Source organism: Bufo bufo, chromosome 8, assembly GCF_905171765.1.
Source record: "Bufo bufo chromosome 8, aBufBuf1.1, whole genome shotgun sequence".
In the NCBI taxonomy this organism is placed as follows: domain Eukaryota; kingdom Metazoa; phylum Chordata; class Amphibia; order Anura; family Bufonidae; genus Bufo; species Bufo bufo.
The window spans coordinates 203,581,035-203,598,019 of record NC_053396.1 but is presented as its reverse complement, the minus strand read 5'-3'; the positions used below and the strand labels follow the sequence as shown (position 1 = coordinate 203,598,019).

The following is a 16,985-nucleotide window of genomic DNA, read 5'->3' as shown; positions in this document are numbered from 1 at the left end:
TATATTATTGTACATAGGGACAGTATTATAGTAGTTATATTCTTGTACATAGGAGGCAGTATTATAGTAGTTGTATTCTTGTACATATGAGCAGTATTATAGTAGTTATATTCTTGTACATAGGAGGCAGTATTATAGTAGTTATATTCTTGTACATAGGAGGCAGTATTATAGTAGTTATATTCTTGTACATAGGAGCAGTATTATAGTAGTTATATTCTTGTACATAGGAGGCAGTATTATAGTAGTTATATTCTTGTACATAGGAGCAGTATTATAGTAGTTATATTCTTGTACATAGGAGCAGTATTATAGTAGTTATATTCTTGTACATAGGAGCAGTATTATAGGTTATATTCTTGTACATAGGAGCAGTATTATAGGTTATATTCTTGTACATAGGAGGCAGTATTATAGTAGTTCTATTCCTGTACATAGGAGCAGTATTATAGTAGTTATATACATGTACATAGGAGGCAGTATTATAGTAGTTATATTCCTGTACATAGGAGCAGTATTATAGTAGTTATATTCTTGTACATAGGGGGCAGTATTATAGTAGTTATAGTCTTGTACATAGGAGCAGTATTATAGTAGTTATATTCTTGTACATAGGAGCAGTATTATAGTAGTTATATTCTTGTACATAGGAGGCAGTATTATAGTAGTTATATTCTTGTACATAGGAGCAGTTATATAGTAGTTATATTCTTGTACATAGGAGCAGTATTATAGTAGTTATATTCCTGTACATAGGAGGCAGTATTATAGTAGTTATATTCTTGTACATAGGAGCAGTATTATAGTAGTTATATTTTTATACATAGGAGTATTATAGTAGATATATTCTTGTCCATAGGGGACACTCAGACAGGGTCACGTGAGGCACCACAGCCAATGACTGGACCCAGTTGGTAACATGTTCCCAAGCTACATGTGACATGCCACTTTGGGACATGTGACCACAGAGGCCGTCATCGGCTGCAGTGGCGCATATATCCCCGTCCATCCAGAAGTTTACAGACAGGGAGCTGAAAAGCAGGAAAGGGTAAAGAGGAGATGTACCCATTTAAGTTACATGCACTGTAAACAGAGAAGACCAGACCACAGACTGATCTATATTGCATTTCTAAAAAACATAAGGCTTCAGAAATAAATGTAATTGTTCTGTCAGCACCTACCGGTCCAGGGCCTGGAGTATTCAAGACACAGAACTTCATTATCATGTGCTTCAATTGTTAATACCTCCTCAAAGCTCCCCAAATCATAGATCCTAAAGAGGTCAGAAAGAAATGACACACTATACACACACTCTTCCCTTCCTAGCGTTCTCCCACCATTATAGAATCCAGGGCTGTGGAGTCGTAAGACCAAGTTCTGACTTTTTCATAAATTGCCAATAATATAGTAATAAACTTACTGTAGGAAAATGGTGACATCAGCCTTTTTCTCACAAAAGTAATCAGGCTATTTAGAGTCACTGTACAGAGAGGACGTACAAGACGGACTGTGGTAATGGAGACTGCATACAAGTGCTGCTGCTCATCAGCCACATCCTCACCGTACTTCATGTCTCCTCATGAACTCCATTCCTACAGAGATTCAGCTGAAGATCTCATCAGCTGTATTTAGCAGAGCAGAGAGGAGGATGAGGCAGCTCTTTAGCTCAGTGTTGTGAAGTAACTTGTCCTGCTGTGTGATTGAGACAGGTTTTGTGTGTACTAATAGGACGGCGGACATTTTTTTTCCCCTAATGATTGCTCCCCAGACAAAACAAGCTATCATAACTAATGAAAGGTATTTGACAATATATTTATTTTAAAGTAATATTAAAATATTCTTTTTAGGCTGGAGTAGGTCGTTTCTACCAACTCCACTCCAAACTAGCTACGACTGACTCCACAGTCCTGTAGAACTCCAGTAAAAGGATTTATAAGAGATCTACCGTATGTTTCCTGTCCGATCTCCAGAGGCTAACTGACGTCCATCATGGCGGATCTTCAGCACACGAATTCCACTTTTTGAGTCTTTGGGCTCAGGCTTCTCTGTGGTGCCTGAGGTGTCCTTCAAGCATGCCACATTGTCACTGGCATAGATCACTTTATATAAATCCTAAATAGGAAAAAAATAAAAATAATAATAATAATAATAATATATATATATAATATGCAACCTAAGTAACAATTCATAAGATGAATAAAAATCCTACCCAAGATGCCCCCTAGTGTTAATAAGGAGTATGTACACTTTTTCAATTATTCTTATTACTCCACAGTATTTAAAATATACAAGTCAACTTTTCAAATAGTCTTGCTAAAAACCTGCTGCAGTTTTTGTGTGTGTAGAGGTCCGGTGCAGATCTACGAGTCAATGAAAGCAGGAGCCACTGACCAGATGGGGACCAAGCCCAAGGTAAACCAACACAACGTGACATCATTACATTGCTGTAGATATTCCTCTTCATCCCCAGGACCGAGCTCTTCTCCAGGTTCCACAGGCGGACGGTGTTATCAGAGGAACAGGTGAAAAATGAGCCGCCCGTCGTCACGCATGGTCTCTGTCCGCTCTCTGGGTGGACCTATGCGACAGAAGCAGATAAAAGAAGTGAAATGTAAGGGTGAGGCTCCATCTTTTATCAACATTGACCCGATAGTCAACTAATATCTTTTCTGCTGTTGATCTTCATTTTTTGTGGTGCGAAAATTAACAATATGGTGTTACCACATTAAAGAATATGTGAGATATGTATGATCAATGGGTCTGACCACTGGTTCCTCCATGATCCCGGGCGACTGGAGTCTCCTCCTTGAGTGAAGCACTGGTCACTATCTGAAGGACTGATGGAGATCGCAGAGTACTGCGCTTCACCGTCTCCGCCAAACCCAGACTGTGGATGGAGCAGTAGTTTGCAGACATGACCACCACTCCATTGAACCAGAGGACTGTGGTCGCCCGATCTTGCCATCAGTAGGAGTCTCAGCGGTCATCGCCCCTATAACAAGCTGCTATTGATAGATCCAGTATTTTTCTGTCTTTACTTCATCCTTTAGGCTACTTTCACATCTGCGTTGTGCTGTCCGGTTTTGAGATCCGTCACAGGATCTCAAAACTGCAGCAAAACGCTTACGTTTTCTCCCCATTCATTGTCAATGAAAAAAAAAAAACACTGAACTGGAACAGAGTTCACCAGAATGCATAACGTTCCGCTTCGTTGTGTTCCCATGCCGCAAGCAGCGTTTTTGTGTACGGCATGGGATATACTGTGCAAGATGGATCCGGCGTGAAACACAACGCATGTCAATGGTGCCTGATCCGTTTTTCAGACATGAAGAAAAAAAAAAAAAAAAAGAAAAAAAAACGGATTCAACGCTCATTGATTTACAATGGTTTTAGTGCCGGATCCGTTTGAGATAATATGACTGGATGCATTCTGAACGGATGCAGACGGTTGTATTATTGAGCGGATGATGTGAAAGTAGCTTTACATATATGATGGCGATATTCCCAGAATTATTAAAGGGGTTTTCTGGCATTTCCTCAGGATAGGTCATCAATATCAGATAGGTGGTGGTCTGACACCTGCACCCCCACTCATCGGCAGTTCTGAGCAGCCGCTGGCACCGGAAGCTAGACAGTGGATGGAGGCTGAGCTGCAGTACCCCAGCATGGCCACTACACAGCGGGCGGAGCCTTCTGCTTCCAGCTCCATCCACTGTATAATTTCTGGCGCCGACCCAAGACAGCTTATAGGGTCCCCACCAATCTGATATAAACGGCCTATCCTGTGGATAGGCCCATAACCATCTAAAAATGCTGCAACTTTCTAATATACATGGCAGTCCAAATTCTCACCAATCTCACTGCTTGCTGTCTGTGAACAGGAACAGTCTTGTTTACAGGATATACCAACTGAATTAAAGGACTGATTAGAAAAAGAGACCAGAAAATGGCCAAATGGTAGGAGTGCGAACAATGTCCACCCAACAAAACCATAGGTCACTTATACAAATAACTCGGTACCAGCTCCCGAGTGAAACAAGCGAATAAACAAAGAAAGGAGCTCCCAGGACCGGATGTAATAATATCAGAAAAACATCTATATCCAATGCCAATAAAGCCAAAAGACAGGGACTCTCCTGATAATAACAGTGTGCTGTACCAACCAGGATGGCGCTACCCCCGGATGAAGGCACGCCGAAACGCGCGTCGGGGGTAGCGCCACCCTGGTTGGTACAGCACACTGTTATTATTGGATATAGGTGTTTTTCTGATGCCTGGTTACTACCGTAGATCGCCTCTAGTCTGGATACTGTAGCACATCATGTGATCCCTTATCCGTTAGCCGTGTAGCCACTTTGATTGAGACTCCTATATATTTATTTTATATGTACTATTTGTTACATCTTCAAATAGTTGGCAACTATATTACATTGGGACACGTTTGTCATTTATTATTATTATTATTATTATATCTCTTGATACGTGTGCAGCACCAGGATGGCGCTCTTTGTTACTCCCCTTCACTTTTTAACGGCATATATATATATAATTTTAATCATGTCATAATAAAAATTATATTTTTACATACGGTACTGGGAGCTCCTTTCTTTGTTTATTTGCTTGAATTAAAGGACTGTAGATTTTACATTTGCTGATCAAGGGTTAAAAGGGGTTCTGCAATTTGTTTAAATTGAAGATCTATCCTCTGGATAGATCATCAGCATCTGATTGGCGGGGGTCCGACACCCGGGACCCCCACCGATCAGCTGTTTGAGAAGGCAGCAGCGCCGCGGCCTTCTCACTGTTTACCGCCGGCCCAGTGACGTTACGACTAGTATCAATTGACCTGGGCGGGGCTAAGCTCCATTCAAGGGAACAGAGCTTAGCCCCGCCCACGCTAGTTGATACTAGTCGTGACGTCACTCGGCCAGCGGTAAACAGTGAGAAGGCCGCGGTGCTGCTGGAGCACCGCTGCCTGCTCAAACAGCTGATCGGCGGGGGTCCCGGGTGTCGGACCCCCGCCGATCAGAAGCTGATGATCTATCCAGAGGATAGATCAGTTTAAACAAACTGTAGAACCCCTCTAAGCTTCACTTTAGTATAAAGATCAAATGAAACCAAGGAGGGTTCCCATGATAAAAATTCAGGATCATTAGGGGGTGATCACGTTTGGATAATAAAGGAGACATTTGGCTTCAGTTCCTGCACAGCAGCGCTCCCAACACCCGCTATGCAGAGAAGTGCAGCACTGGGTCACCTGAAGTTCCCCGAGCACCGCTGTCCAGGGACAACTATGAAGAAGACGTGGGGGTGGATATTGCTTCTCCTCACCTCTATGTTCCAGACGTAGGAGCTGTGGTACAGCGCTGAGTACACCTTCCCCACCTTGCGGGTGTTCCCGACATCCCAGACGTAGACGCTGTGGTCATTGTACACACAGCACAGCCACTGGTTCCCCCAGTCATACACCAGGGCGCACGTGTCCGGGTAGCTGCCGTCTCGCTGCATCGTAAACAGCGAGCTGGAAAAATAAAGGAGCAAAAAATATAAATGATAAAAGTGAAATCACAACTAGATGTAAATGATCGTCCCCTGAGGCCTTGCGGGGAGGTAAGTGGCCACCACTGGAATATGGGCTGTACACAAACATGTAATGCTACATTTCCCCTGCAGGGGACACTAGACTCCGGTGATAAATAAAGCCGGAATGGCGATCTGGCATTAAATCCCTTTATAGGGGTTAGGCTACTTTCACACTAGCGGCACGGACCTCCGGCAGGCTGTTCCGTCGGGTGAACAGTCTGCCGGATGCGCCCTGCAGCTAGTGACGGAGCGGCAGTCCGGGGGCACATAGTCACTAGCGGCAGGACGGATCCGACAGGCTGTTCACCCGACGGAACAGCCTGCCGGAGGTCCGTGCCGCTAGTGTGAAAGTAGCCTTATCCAGGCATTACTGTTGAGGACCTATTCTCTGGATAGTTAATATCAGTTCGGCGGGGGTCTGACACTTGGGAACCCTGCAAATCAGCTGTTAGAAGGGGTCCGGAGCTCTGCGAGTGCCACAGCTTATCAGCAGGGGGCCCGGGTGTCAGACCCCCACCGATTAGATACAGAGGATAGGTCATCAATGCTGAACTCCCAAGAAAACCCTTTAAGGTAAACATAAAAAATAAAATAAATACACTAATCTTACCTTGCATCGAGGCCCAGGGCAATGTCCACGCCCAGTTGGTGAGGTCTGGGCAGATCGGTCACGTATTGGAGGTTGTGGGCCTTGAACATCCTGACGACTCCCTCCTCGCAGCCACAGAAGACAAACTCCTCAGTGACACACAGGCAGCTTGATGATGTCACCTGAATGTAACAAACACCAAACCAATGAGCCGCGAGGCCCCCGTGACCAAAGAGCCGCCTCCTCCTCCACCGGCGATCCCCTCACCTTCAGCTTCAGCCATTTCTCCAGGACTCTCTTCTCACTGAACTGACACAGGACTCCGGAATAAGACACGCAGTACGTGCTCCTCGCGTTCTTCCCCTTGCCGCACGCCACGCCCCCAAACACGTTATTATGGAGGTCGCCCAGCAGTCCTGACCGGCCCACCAGAGGAACTATCCCCTTCACCTGGAGGGGATTTATAAAGATCTAGACACGTCAAGGATGTGAACTTGCCGCAAATTTCCAAAAAGGTGCACATTTGGCGTATTTTACCATTTTTCTTAGTGACTGCTAAACTTTAAAAACCCATGTGATAAGTTTGGCGCTATGGACTGTAGGGAATTATTTTACAATTTTATATAGTATGCCCCGTTATTTGGGGGAGGGGCACATCTTTCTCCGTCACCCTCCTACCTGAGACTGTTTCGAACTCTCCAGATACCAGAACTTGACGTGGCGATGGCCGGCGGTCACAAAGTAGCTGCTGTCCTCAGAGAAGGACACGGCGATGACCTTGCTGGAGACTTTGTTCTTCGCCACTATGTTATTGCTCTGCGAAGTTGAGCGGCAGAGGAATCAAAAAAAAAAAAAGATATAAAAAAAATACCAAAAGAAGATTTTTTCAGGGGGTTCTGCGGGGTGTAAAACACGACGAAAAACGCTCAGGACAAGTCATCAATATCTGAACGCCAATCAGCTGCTTGAAGACTCCACGACACTCCCGCCTCGTCCTACGTTGGTGACATCACATTTATCAGTCACATGACCCGTGTGCAGTCCACTCCCATTCAAGTGAATGGGACTGGGCTGCAATAACAAGCTCCGCCACTATACAACGTACGGCGCTGTTCTTGGTAAGCTGCGAGGAGTTTGCAGTGCTCAGTAGCCTCTTCAAAATGCTGGTTGTCGGGGGTGCCGGACCCTGCCGATCTGATATGGATGACCTGTCCTCAGGGTAGGTTGTCCATATTGTACTCCCGGAAAACTCCTTTGAAATATAAATAGTTGTAATACACAAACACACGCTATTGATTCAGCATCGTTCCCGCCATGCTGGGCAGAGCTAAACAGGCAGGGGTTAAGGGTAGGTTGGAGAACCCTTTTAAGACTGTATCCCTGATCCACAAATATAGGTTCAGTGTGGGGTCCAGCCGCTGGGATGCACATCGATAATAAACGGAGCAGCGGTCTCGCATGTCTTCACTCCGGCACCTCATTCTGGCGATTGGTGGAGGTCCCAGAGGTCGGACCCCCACTGATCAGATACTTATCCTGTAGTTTTTATGGTGAGAAATCCCGTTTAAAAAGGAGAACCTCTTAGCTTTACCTTCCAGTCCCACACGTTGACCACCATGTCGTGCTGAAAGCCCACCGAGACGACATACTTCATGTTGGGGGAGAAGCAGACGCAGGAGATGCCATACTTGTGACCGGGCATCTCGGAAACCTGGACCTTCTCGGCCACGTCCCAGACTCGCACTGCAGGTTTGTGACCGCTCTGGAATTAAAAAGATGATTACTGGGGGGGAGGGAAGTGGGAGAGGAGATGGGGACGTGAGAACCGAGCAACTCCACTCACCTCTCCGCTGACTAAAAACTTCCCATCGGGGGAGAATGACAGAGCGCTCAGCTGTTTGCTATAGGGGAAGAGGACACATGGTCAGCACCGCGACACCAGCCCTGGTACTGATATAAGCACCCCAACCGTCCTGGATCCAGAAGGACAAAACCCAAAATCCGGCCCAGGGCGGGCTTAAGCATGCAATGTACTCAACTGTGTCTGCTGCCTCAGGACACAGAGGAGCCGCCAGCAGCTTAGTGCACAGGTGGGAAGAGGCCGGCACAGAGCAGTGAGCAGCCATCATCAAGGGCTAGGTGAGGCACAATACTTCATGGGGGATGGGGGGTGGGGGGGGGGGCCCTAAGAGGGCACAATACTTCAAGGGGGGGGGCCTAAGAGGGCACAATACTTCATGGGGGGGTGCCCTAAGAGGGCACAATACTTCATGGGGGGGGGGGGCGCCCTAAGAGGGCACAATACTTCATGGGGGGGGGGCGCCCTAAGAGGGCACAATACTTCATGGGGGGGGGGGCGCCCTAAGAGGGCACAATACTTCATGGGGGGGGGGGGGGGCGCCCTAAGAGGGCACAATACTTCGTGGGAGGGGGAGGCGGCGCCCTAAGAGGGCACAATACTTCGTGGGAGGGGGAGGCCCTAAGAGGGCACAATACTTCATGGGAGGGGGAGGCCCTAAGAGGGCACAATACTTCATGGGAGGGGGAGGCCCTAAGAGGGCACAATACTTCATGGGAGGGGGAGGCCCTAAGAGGGCACAATACTTCATGGGAGGGGGAGGCCCTAAGAGGGCACAATACTTCATGGGAGGGGGGGCCCTAAGAGGGCACAATACTTCTTCGTGGGAACTAGAAGTGGCAACATTCATGGGGGGCACTAGCCATACTATGTCAGGGGCACTATAGGGTCTTCATACTGTATGGGGCACTGAAAGGGCATCGTTACTATCTGAGGGGCACTGGGCAGACATTTTGTATTATCAGATAATTTGGCTCTGTGGAGGTTTACACCCGTACAAGAGGCTGTCATTGACGTTTGATCCGACAACCTGTCTGGATTAAAGGAATTTTCCTCCATTGTCAGGAGGTGACGGGCAGAGTACCTGGACGTGTTGAAGATGTGAGACTGCTTGTCCTTCCTCGGACACAGGAGAACTATGACGCATCTGGAAGGGAAGATGAGAAACCAATGAGCGACCGCGTGATTAGAAACGGCAAATGGAGGGTGAAGTTCTGACCGGTCACATGTCGCCATGGTGATGGGGTTCAGCCAGTTATAGGCGACTGCCCCTCTGAAGCTGGGCGTACACAGTAGACCAATGCCGACCAAGCCCCCGGTGGGACTAGCTGACCATCTACTGTGTAGATAAGAAGGTTTGGGCAGCTGCACCTCAACATGCCCGATCCATTTGTTGTCAAGGAAGATGACCAGGTGTCTGGTTGCAGATTTCTCCCCATCCTGGCCTAATGTCAGACTGGCCACAGAGTCCATGGTAAATTTTTGAAGATGCACTCTGATATGGGCAACGAGGTCACAGACAGGTCTAATGAGAAATTCTGCTAATGACATTAAGGTCATGGGTAAAAAAGCGCCAAAAACATTTTATTTTAGGATTTCGAGTAGTGATCGAACGATTATTGGAAGTACCGATATTATCGGCCAATATTCAGGATTTTGTACATTATCGGTATCGGCATCTAACCTTGCTGATGTACCGATAATGCGAATAAAGCGAATACTAGTGAGCGCATCGATTATGGAAACGCGCACTACTAGTATGCATCAGGTGCCGGGAAGAAGCGCAGCAAGCGCTTCGAATACTCACCCTCCCTGGTCTTTGATGGGGCCCGCGCTGCACTGTCCTGACCCCGTACAGCGTCAGGACGTAGTGCGCGCACTATGAACTGACGCTGCATGCTGTCAGGTGACAGTGCAGCACAGGCCGGAGAAGACAGGGGAGCGAGATGCCGGACCCGAAGATGAAGAGGAGCCGCGGGAGAGGTGAGGAGTTTTTTATTTTATTCATCTGAGGCAGTGCTCCAGACAAAAAAAAATGACCAGGAGCCATTGGCTCCTAAACTAAAAAATTTAGGAGCCAAATTACATTTTTTTAGTCGCCAAATTTAAAATGCATATAATTAAAAAAAAAAAAGGACGCAGGTGCACTACATATAGGAGAAAACAGCACCACATGCCTCTCACATCCAGGGACATTTTCTGGGGAACAAGGTGACTAAAAATGGCGAATTACGTGGTTTAGAGTTTTTTTTTCTGTTACGGCCTTCACCGAGCGGAAATATTTTTTAATATTTTAATAGCTCACACTTTTTGGGACGTGGCGATATGTAATATGTTCTTTATGGTTTGTAAATTTTATATGTAAAACTGGGAAGGGGGCCATTTAAACTTTTAGTATTTTGGTGTTTTTTTTTACTTTTTATTTAACAACCATTTCTTCCCTTAGGGACTAGAACCTGGATCTTTTCTTCATCCCTTGTGCTATTCACCCTGATAGATCTCTATCACGGTGAATAGGATCTCACATCTCCCTGCTGCCCTGGGCTTTGTGCACACAGCAGCAGGGGGCTGAACATGGCAGCCAGGGCTTCAGTAGCGTCCTGGCTGCCATGGTAACTATCTGAGCCCCAGCAGTGTAATCTGCCACTGCCACCAATGAAGGGGATGGGGACCCTGTGGCCACCATATAACAATGGGAGGGAGACGGGGATGACTTGTGGCCAGTGATAATGGGGGGGGGGGGGGAAAGAGGCTTTGGGAGAGCGCACTAGAGGACCTTTCATGGGTCCAAAGAATCTGAACTTATCAGCAGGCTGCATAGAGCGGCGCCCAGGGATCTAAGTGCACTTACTATTATTCCTGGGCGCCGCTCCGTTCGTCCGCTGTGGCCCCCGGTATTTTCAGCATTCAGAGGAAGGAGGAGGAGACGCCAGTGTCTCTCCGTCTCCATAACAGCAGCGCTGTCCAATCGCAGCGCAGAGCTCAGAGCCAGGGAGAAAAAACCTCCCTGGCTCTGAGTTCTGTGCTGTGATTGGACAGCGCTGCTGTCAGGGAGAAGGACAGACACTGGCGTCTCCTCCTCCTTCCTCTGAATGCTGAAAATACCGGGGGCCACAGCGGACGAACGGAGCGGCGCCCAGGAATAATAGTAAGTGCACTTAGATCCCTGGGCGCCGCTCTATGCAGCCTGCTGATAAGTTCAGATTCTTTGGACCAATGAAAGGTCCTCTTTGACTCCTTCATACAATTGTCTGCAGCGGTATCGCAGACCGGGCACCCGGCCTCAATAACAGGGCATGCGATCTGTGGCACCTGAGGGGGTTAATTGCCGCGGATCGCCTGCCCTGTTATTGAGGCCGGGTGCCGGGTCTGTGATACCGCTGCCGACACTTATGTTTTACATTCATTTCATTGGCGGCGCAGTGGCGACAGCTCCTCCCCTCCTCCTCCCTGCTATATCCCCATTGGTGGTAGTGGCGGCAGCGTCACAGTGGAGAGGGAGGGACTCCTTCCTTCTCCACTGTGCGGTGTGCTAGTGAACTTAGGCTGCGCAGGATCGCGGCGGTACAGTCGCAAATGGCGACAAGACTAAAAAGTCTTGTCGCCATCTGCAAATTTTAAGGCGCATTGGCGACCATTTTGGTCGCCACCTGGAGCCCTGTGAGGTCTGATCTGGGGTTAACAAAGATCTGAGGTCTGATCTGGGGTTAACAAAGATCTGAGGTCTGATCTGGGGTTAACAAAGATCTGAGGTCTGATCTGGGGTTAACAAAGATCTGAGGTCTGATCTGGGGTTAACAAAGATCTGAGGTCTGATCTGGGGTTAACAAAGATCTGAGGTCTGATCTGGGGTTAACAAAGATCTGAGGTCTGATCTGGGGTTAACAAAGATCTGAGGTCTGATCTGGGGTTAACAAAGATCTGAGGTCTGATCTGGGGTTAACAAAGATCTGAGGTCTGATCTGGGGTTAACAAAGATCTGAGGTCTGATCTGGGGTTAACAAAGATCTGAGGTCTGATCTGGGGTTAACAAAGATCTGAGGTCTGATCTGGGGTTAACAAAGATCTGAGGTCTGATCTGGGGTTAACAAAGATCTGAGGTCTGATCTGGGGTTAACAAAGATCTGAGGTCTGATCTGGGGTTAACAAAGATCTGAGGTCTGATCTGGGGTTAACAAAGATCTGAGGTCTGATCTGGGGTTAACAAAGATCTGAGGTCTGATCTGGGGTTAACAAAGATCTGAGGTCTGATCTGGGGTTAACAAAGATCTGAGGTCTGATCTGGGGTTAACAAAGATCTGAGGTCTGATCTGGGGTTAACAAAGATCTGAGGTCTGATCTGGGGTTAACAAAGATCTGAGGTCTGATCTGGGGTTAACAAAGATCTGAGGTCTGATCTGGGGTTAACAAAGATCTGAGGTCTGATCTGGGGTTAACAAAGATCTGAGGTCTGATCTGGGGTTAACAAAGATCTGAGGTCTGATCTGGGGTTAACAAAGATCTGATCTGAGGTCTGATCTGGGGTTAACAAAGATCTGATCTGAGGTCTGATAGGGGTTAACAAAGATCTGATCTGAGGTCTGATAGGGGTTAACAAAGATCTGATCTGAGGTCTGATAGGGGTTAACAAAGATCTGATCTGAGGTCTGATAGGGGTTAACAAAGATCTGATCTGAGGTCTGATAGGGGTTAACAAAGATCTGATCTGAGGTCTGATAGGGGTTAACAAAGATCTGATCTGAGGTCTGATAGGGGTTAACAAAGATCTGATCTGAGGTCTGATAGGGGTTAACAAAGATCTGATCTGAGGTCTGATAGGGGTTAACAAAGATCTCAAAGATCTGATCTGAGGTCTGATAGGGGTTAATAAAGATCTGATCTGAGGTCTGATAGGGGTTAACAAAGATCTGATCTGAGGTCTGATAGGGGTTAACAAAGATCTGATCTGAGGTCTGATAGGGGTTAACAAAGATCTGATAGGGGTTAATAAAGATAGTGAGGAGGGGGGGATGGAGTGGAAATTGGCATTTGGCACTAGTATATTATAAATTGACTACCAACTAAGGGCTTTAATAATTTATAGTTATCGGCCATCGGCCTGAAAGTTCACAGATTATCGGTATCGGCTCTAAAAAAAAAATCAATATCGATCGATCCCCAATTTCGAGGGGAGATTTATCAATACGTGTGTAAGGGAAAACTGGTTACAGCAACCACCTTTCATTTTCTAAAGGAGCTGTCAAAAATGAAAGGTGTAATCTGATTGGTTGCAACTAAGCCAGTTCTACTTTACACCAGTTTGATAAATAACCCCCTTAAAGAGGACCTTTCATCAGCATCAAGTATGTAAACTGAATATACATACATGGAGAGCGGCGCCCAGGGATCCCCCTGCACTTACTATTATCCCCGGGCGCCGCTCCGTTCTCCGGTTACAGGCTCCGGTAAAGTCATAGTTAGGCTCCACCCATTTGAGCCTGCCGGCGTCTCTTTCTCCTATGTTGTAGCGCTGGCCAATCGCAGTGCTCAGCTCTTAGCCATGCTATGAGCTGAGCGCTGCGATTGGCCAGCGCTACAACATAGGAGAAAGAGACGCCGGCAGGCTCAAATGGGTGGAGCCTAACTATGACTTTACCGGAGCCTATAACCGGAGAACGGAGCGGCGCCCGGGGATAATAGTAAGTGCAGGGGGATCCCTGGGCGCCGCTCTCCATGTATGTATATTCAGTTTACATACTTGATGCTGATGAAAGGTCCTCTTTAAGTATTCCAGAAGAATATACACCCTTTCCTGCGGAGTTACATGGACTTTTCATATGACCGTCCAATAATTTACATCTGAGCGTCCTACTAAGTGCTGACACTTTGGCTCTCAGGATATTAATCCTTAAAGGGAGTCTGTCACCACATTTGGGCATATTAGACTGATCAAATAGTGTTATATGTGCCACCCAGAACTTAAAAACGGTACCTTTGTTGTGGAAAACGGACTTTTCTTTTGGCCAAAAATGAACTTTTAACATTGTTAATGAGCCCTCTCAAGTGCCCAGGGCGGCGTCTCAATCCTCGGAGCCCCAGGCAGCACCTCCTCAACGGCTCATAACCCCACCCTCCGTGTGCCTCTGCCCGCCCGTTTACTCCCCTCCTCTGTCCTTTTCCACTGCAGCTGCGCGGTCAAATTCGTAGCGGGCGCATGCGCAGTAGGTATTGCGATGCCCTGCCAGGAGCGGGCATCGCATTGCGCATGCGCCCGCTACGAATTTGACCGCGCAGCTGCAGTGGAAAAGGACAGAGGAGGGGAGTAAACGGGCGGGCAGAGGCACACGGAGGGTGGGGTTATGAGCCGTTGAGGAGGTGCTGCCTGGGGCTCCGAGGATTGAGACGCCGCCCTGGGCACTTGAGAGGGCTCATTAACAATGTTAAAAGTTCATTTTTGGCTAAAAGAAAAGTCCGTTTTCCACAACAAAGGTACCGTTTTTAAGTTCTGGGTGGCACATATAACACTATTTGATCAGTCTAATATGCCCAAATGTGGTGACAGACTCCCTTTAATGACGTGGTGCACGGCTAACGGGAAAAAGCGAAATATAATTACCCTGCGGGATACGCAATCAGCCCCGAGCTGGGGTCACACGTCAGACTGCTGCCACCGGACACCGTAATCCCCAGAACTTTCTCCAGCTGCACCTAAAAACCAAGAAAATGCCATAACATATATTCTTGTACATAGGAGCAGTATAAAAGTAGTTATATTCCTGTACATAGGAGCAGTATTATAGTAGTTATATTCCTGTACATAGGAGCAGTATTATAGTAGTTATATTCCTGTACATAGGAGCAGTATTATAGTAGTTATATTCTTGTACATAGGAGCAGTATTATAGTAGTTATATTCCTGTACATAGGAGCAGTATTATAGTAGTTATATTCTTGTACATAGGAGCAGTATTATAGTAGTTATATTCTTGTACATAAGAGCAGTATTATAGTAGTTATATTCCTGTACATAGGAGCAGTATTATAGTAGTTATATTCTTGTACATAGGAGGCAGTATTATAGTAGTTATATTCTTGTACATAGGAGCAGTAGTATAGTAGTTATATTCTTGTACATAGGAGCAGTATTATAGTAGTTATATTCCTGTACATAGGAGCAGTATTATAGTAGTTATATTCTTATACATAGGAGACAGTATTATAGTAGTTATATTCTTGTACATAGGAGCAGTATTATTGTAGTTATATTCCTGTACATAGGAGCAGTATTATAGTAGTTATATTCTTGTACATAGGAGGCAGTATTATAGTAGTTATATTCTTGTACATAGGAGCAGTAGTATAGTAGTTATATTCTTGTACATAGGAGCAGTATTATAGTAGTTATATTCCTGTACATAGGAGCAGTATTATAGTAGTTATATTCTTGTACATAGGAGCAGTATTATAGTAGTTATATTCTTGTACATAGGAGCAGTATTATAGTAGTTATATTCTTGTACATAGGAGGCAGTATTATAGTAGTTATATTCTTGTACATAGGAGCAGTAGTATAGTAGTTATATTCTTGTACATAGGAGCAGTATTATAGTAGTTATATTCCTGTACATAGGAGCAGTATTATAGTAGTTATATTCTTATACATAGGAGACAGTATTATAGTAGTTATATTCTTGTACATAGGAGGCAGTATTATAGTAGTTATATTCTTGTACATAGGAGCGGTATTATAGTAGTTGTATTCTTGTACATAGGAGGCAGTATTATAGTAGTTATATTCTTGTACATAGGAGGCAGTATTATAGTAGTTATATTCTTGTACATAGGAGACAGTATTATAGTAGTTATATTCTTGTACATAGGAGTAGTATTATAGTAGTTATATTCTTGTACATAGGAGTAGTATTATAGTAGTTATATTCTTGTACATAGGAGGCAGTATTATAGTAGTTATATTCTTGTACATAGAAGCAGTATTATAGTAGTTATATTCTTGTACATAGGAGGCAGTATTATAGTAGTTATATTCTTGTACATAGGAGACAGTATTATAGTAGTTATATTCTTGTACATAGGAGCAGTATTATAGTAGTTATATTCTTGTACATAGGAGCAGTATTATAGTAGTTATATTCTTGTACATAGGAGGCAGTATTATAGTAGTTATATTCTTGTACATAGGAGCAGTATTATAGTAGTTATATTCTTGTACATAGGAGGCAGTATTATAGTAGTTATATTCTTGTACATAGGAGCAGTATTATAGTAGTTATATTCTTGTACATAGGAGCAGTATTATAGTAGTTATATTCTTGTATATAGGAGCAGTATTATAGTAGTTATATTCCTGTACATAGGAGCAGTATTATAGTAGTGATATTCTTGTACATAGGAGGCAGTATTACAGTAGTTATATTCTTGTACATAGGAGGCAGTATTATAGTAGTTATATTCTTGTACACAGGAGCAGTATTATAGTAGTTATATTCTTGCACATAGGAGCAGTATTATAGTAGTTATATTCTTGTACATAGGAGCAGTATTATAGTAGTTATATTCCTGTACATAGGAGCAGTATTATAGTAGTTATATTCTTGTAGAGAGGGGCAGTATTATAGTAGTTATATTCTTGTACATAGGAGCAGTATTATAGTAGTTATATTCTTGTACATAGGGGGCAGTATTATAGTAGTTATATTCTTGTACATAGGGGGCAGTGTTACACATCAGCTCGGGGTACCGGTCCCTCCTCCTGGTATCAGATAACACACAGTCCATTACATGAAGCGCCTGTTCTCACCGACCTGTCTGTTCCCCTTCCCGCTGCACGCCGTTCCCATGTTCGCTCGGAATGACCGGCGCCGCCCCAGTGGAGAGCCTGAAGGCAGGAGACCGGACTGTGGCCGCTGGGAGCCGCTCACCTCCGTCATCCCCACCGTTCAAAACTGCCGCTAATCC

The 16,985-nt window shown here is 45.5% G+C and overlaps 1 protein-coding gene across 2 annotated transcripts in view; it reads right to left on the bottom strand.

Moving 5' to 3' along the window:
• WDR62 (WD repeat domain 62) overlaps positions 1-16,976 on the bottom strand; it is a 52,263-nt gene extending 35,287 nt beyond the window's left edge. For both annotated transcript variants that reach the window (XM_040405959.1, XM_040405960.1), the window contains exons 1-12: positions 16,832-16,976; positions 14,626-14,717; positions 9,115-9,177; positions 8,016-8,073; positions 7,764-7,934; positions 6,851-6,988; positions 6,440-6,622; positions 6,194-6,354; positions 5,332-5,521; positions 2,441-2,578; positions 1,946-2,112; positions 1,182-1,273 (exon numbers count right to left, since the gene is read on the bottom strand). In XM_040405959.1, the coding sequence (XP_040261893.1) occupies positions 1,182-1,273; positions 1,946-2,112; positions 2,441-2,578; positions 5,332-5,521; positions 6,194-6,354; positions 6,440-6,622; positions 6,851-6,988; positions 7,764-7,934; positions 8,016-8,073; positions 9,115-9,177; positions 14,626-14,717; positions 16,832-16,957 (1,579 nt within the window). In that variant the 5' untranslated portion in view covers positions 16,958-16,976. The remainder of the gene's footprint in view (positions 1-1,181; positions 1,274-1,945; positions 2,113-2,440; positions 2,579-5,331; positions 5,522-6,193; positions 6,355-6,439; positions 6,623-6,850; positions 6,989-7,763; positions 7,935-8,015; positions 8,074-9,114; positions 9,178-14,625; positions 14,718-16,831) is intronic.
• Positions 16,977-16,985: the final 9 nt, after the last annotated feature.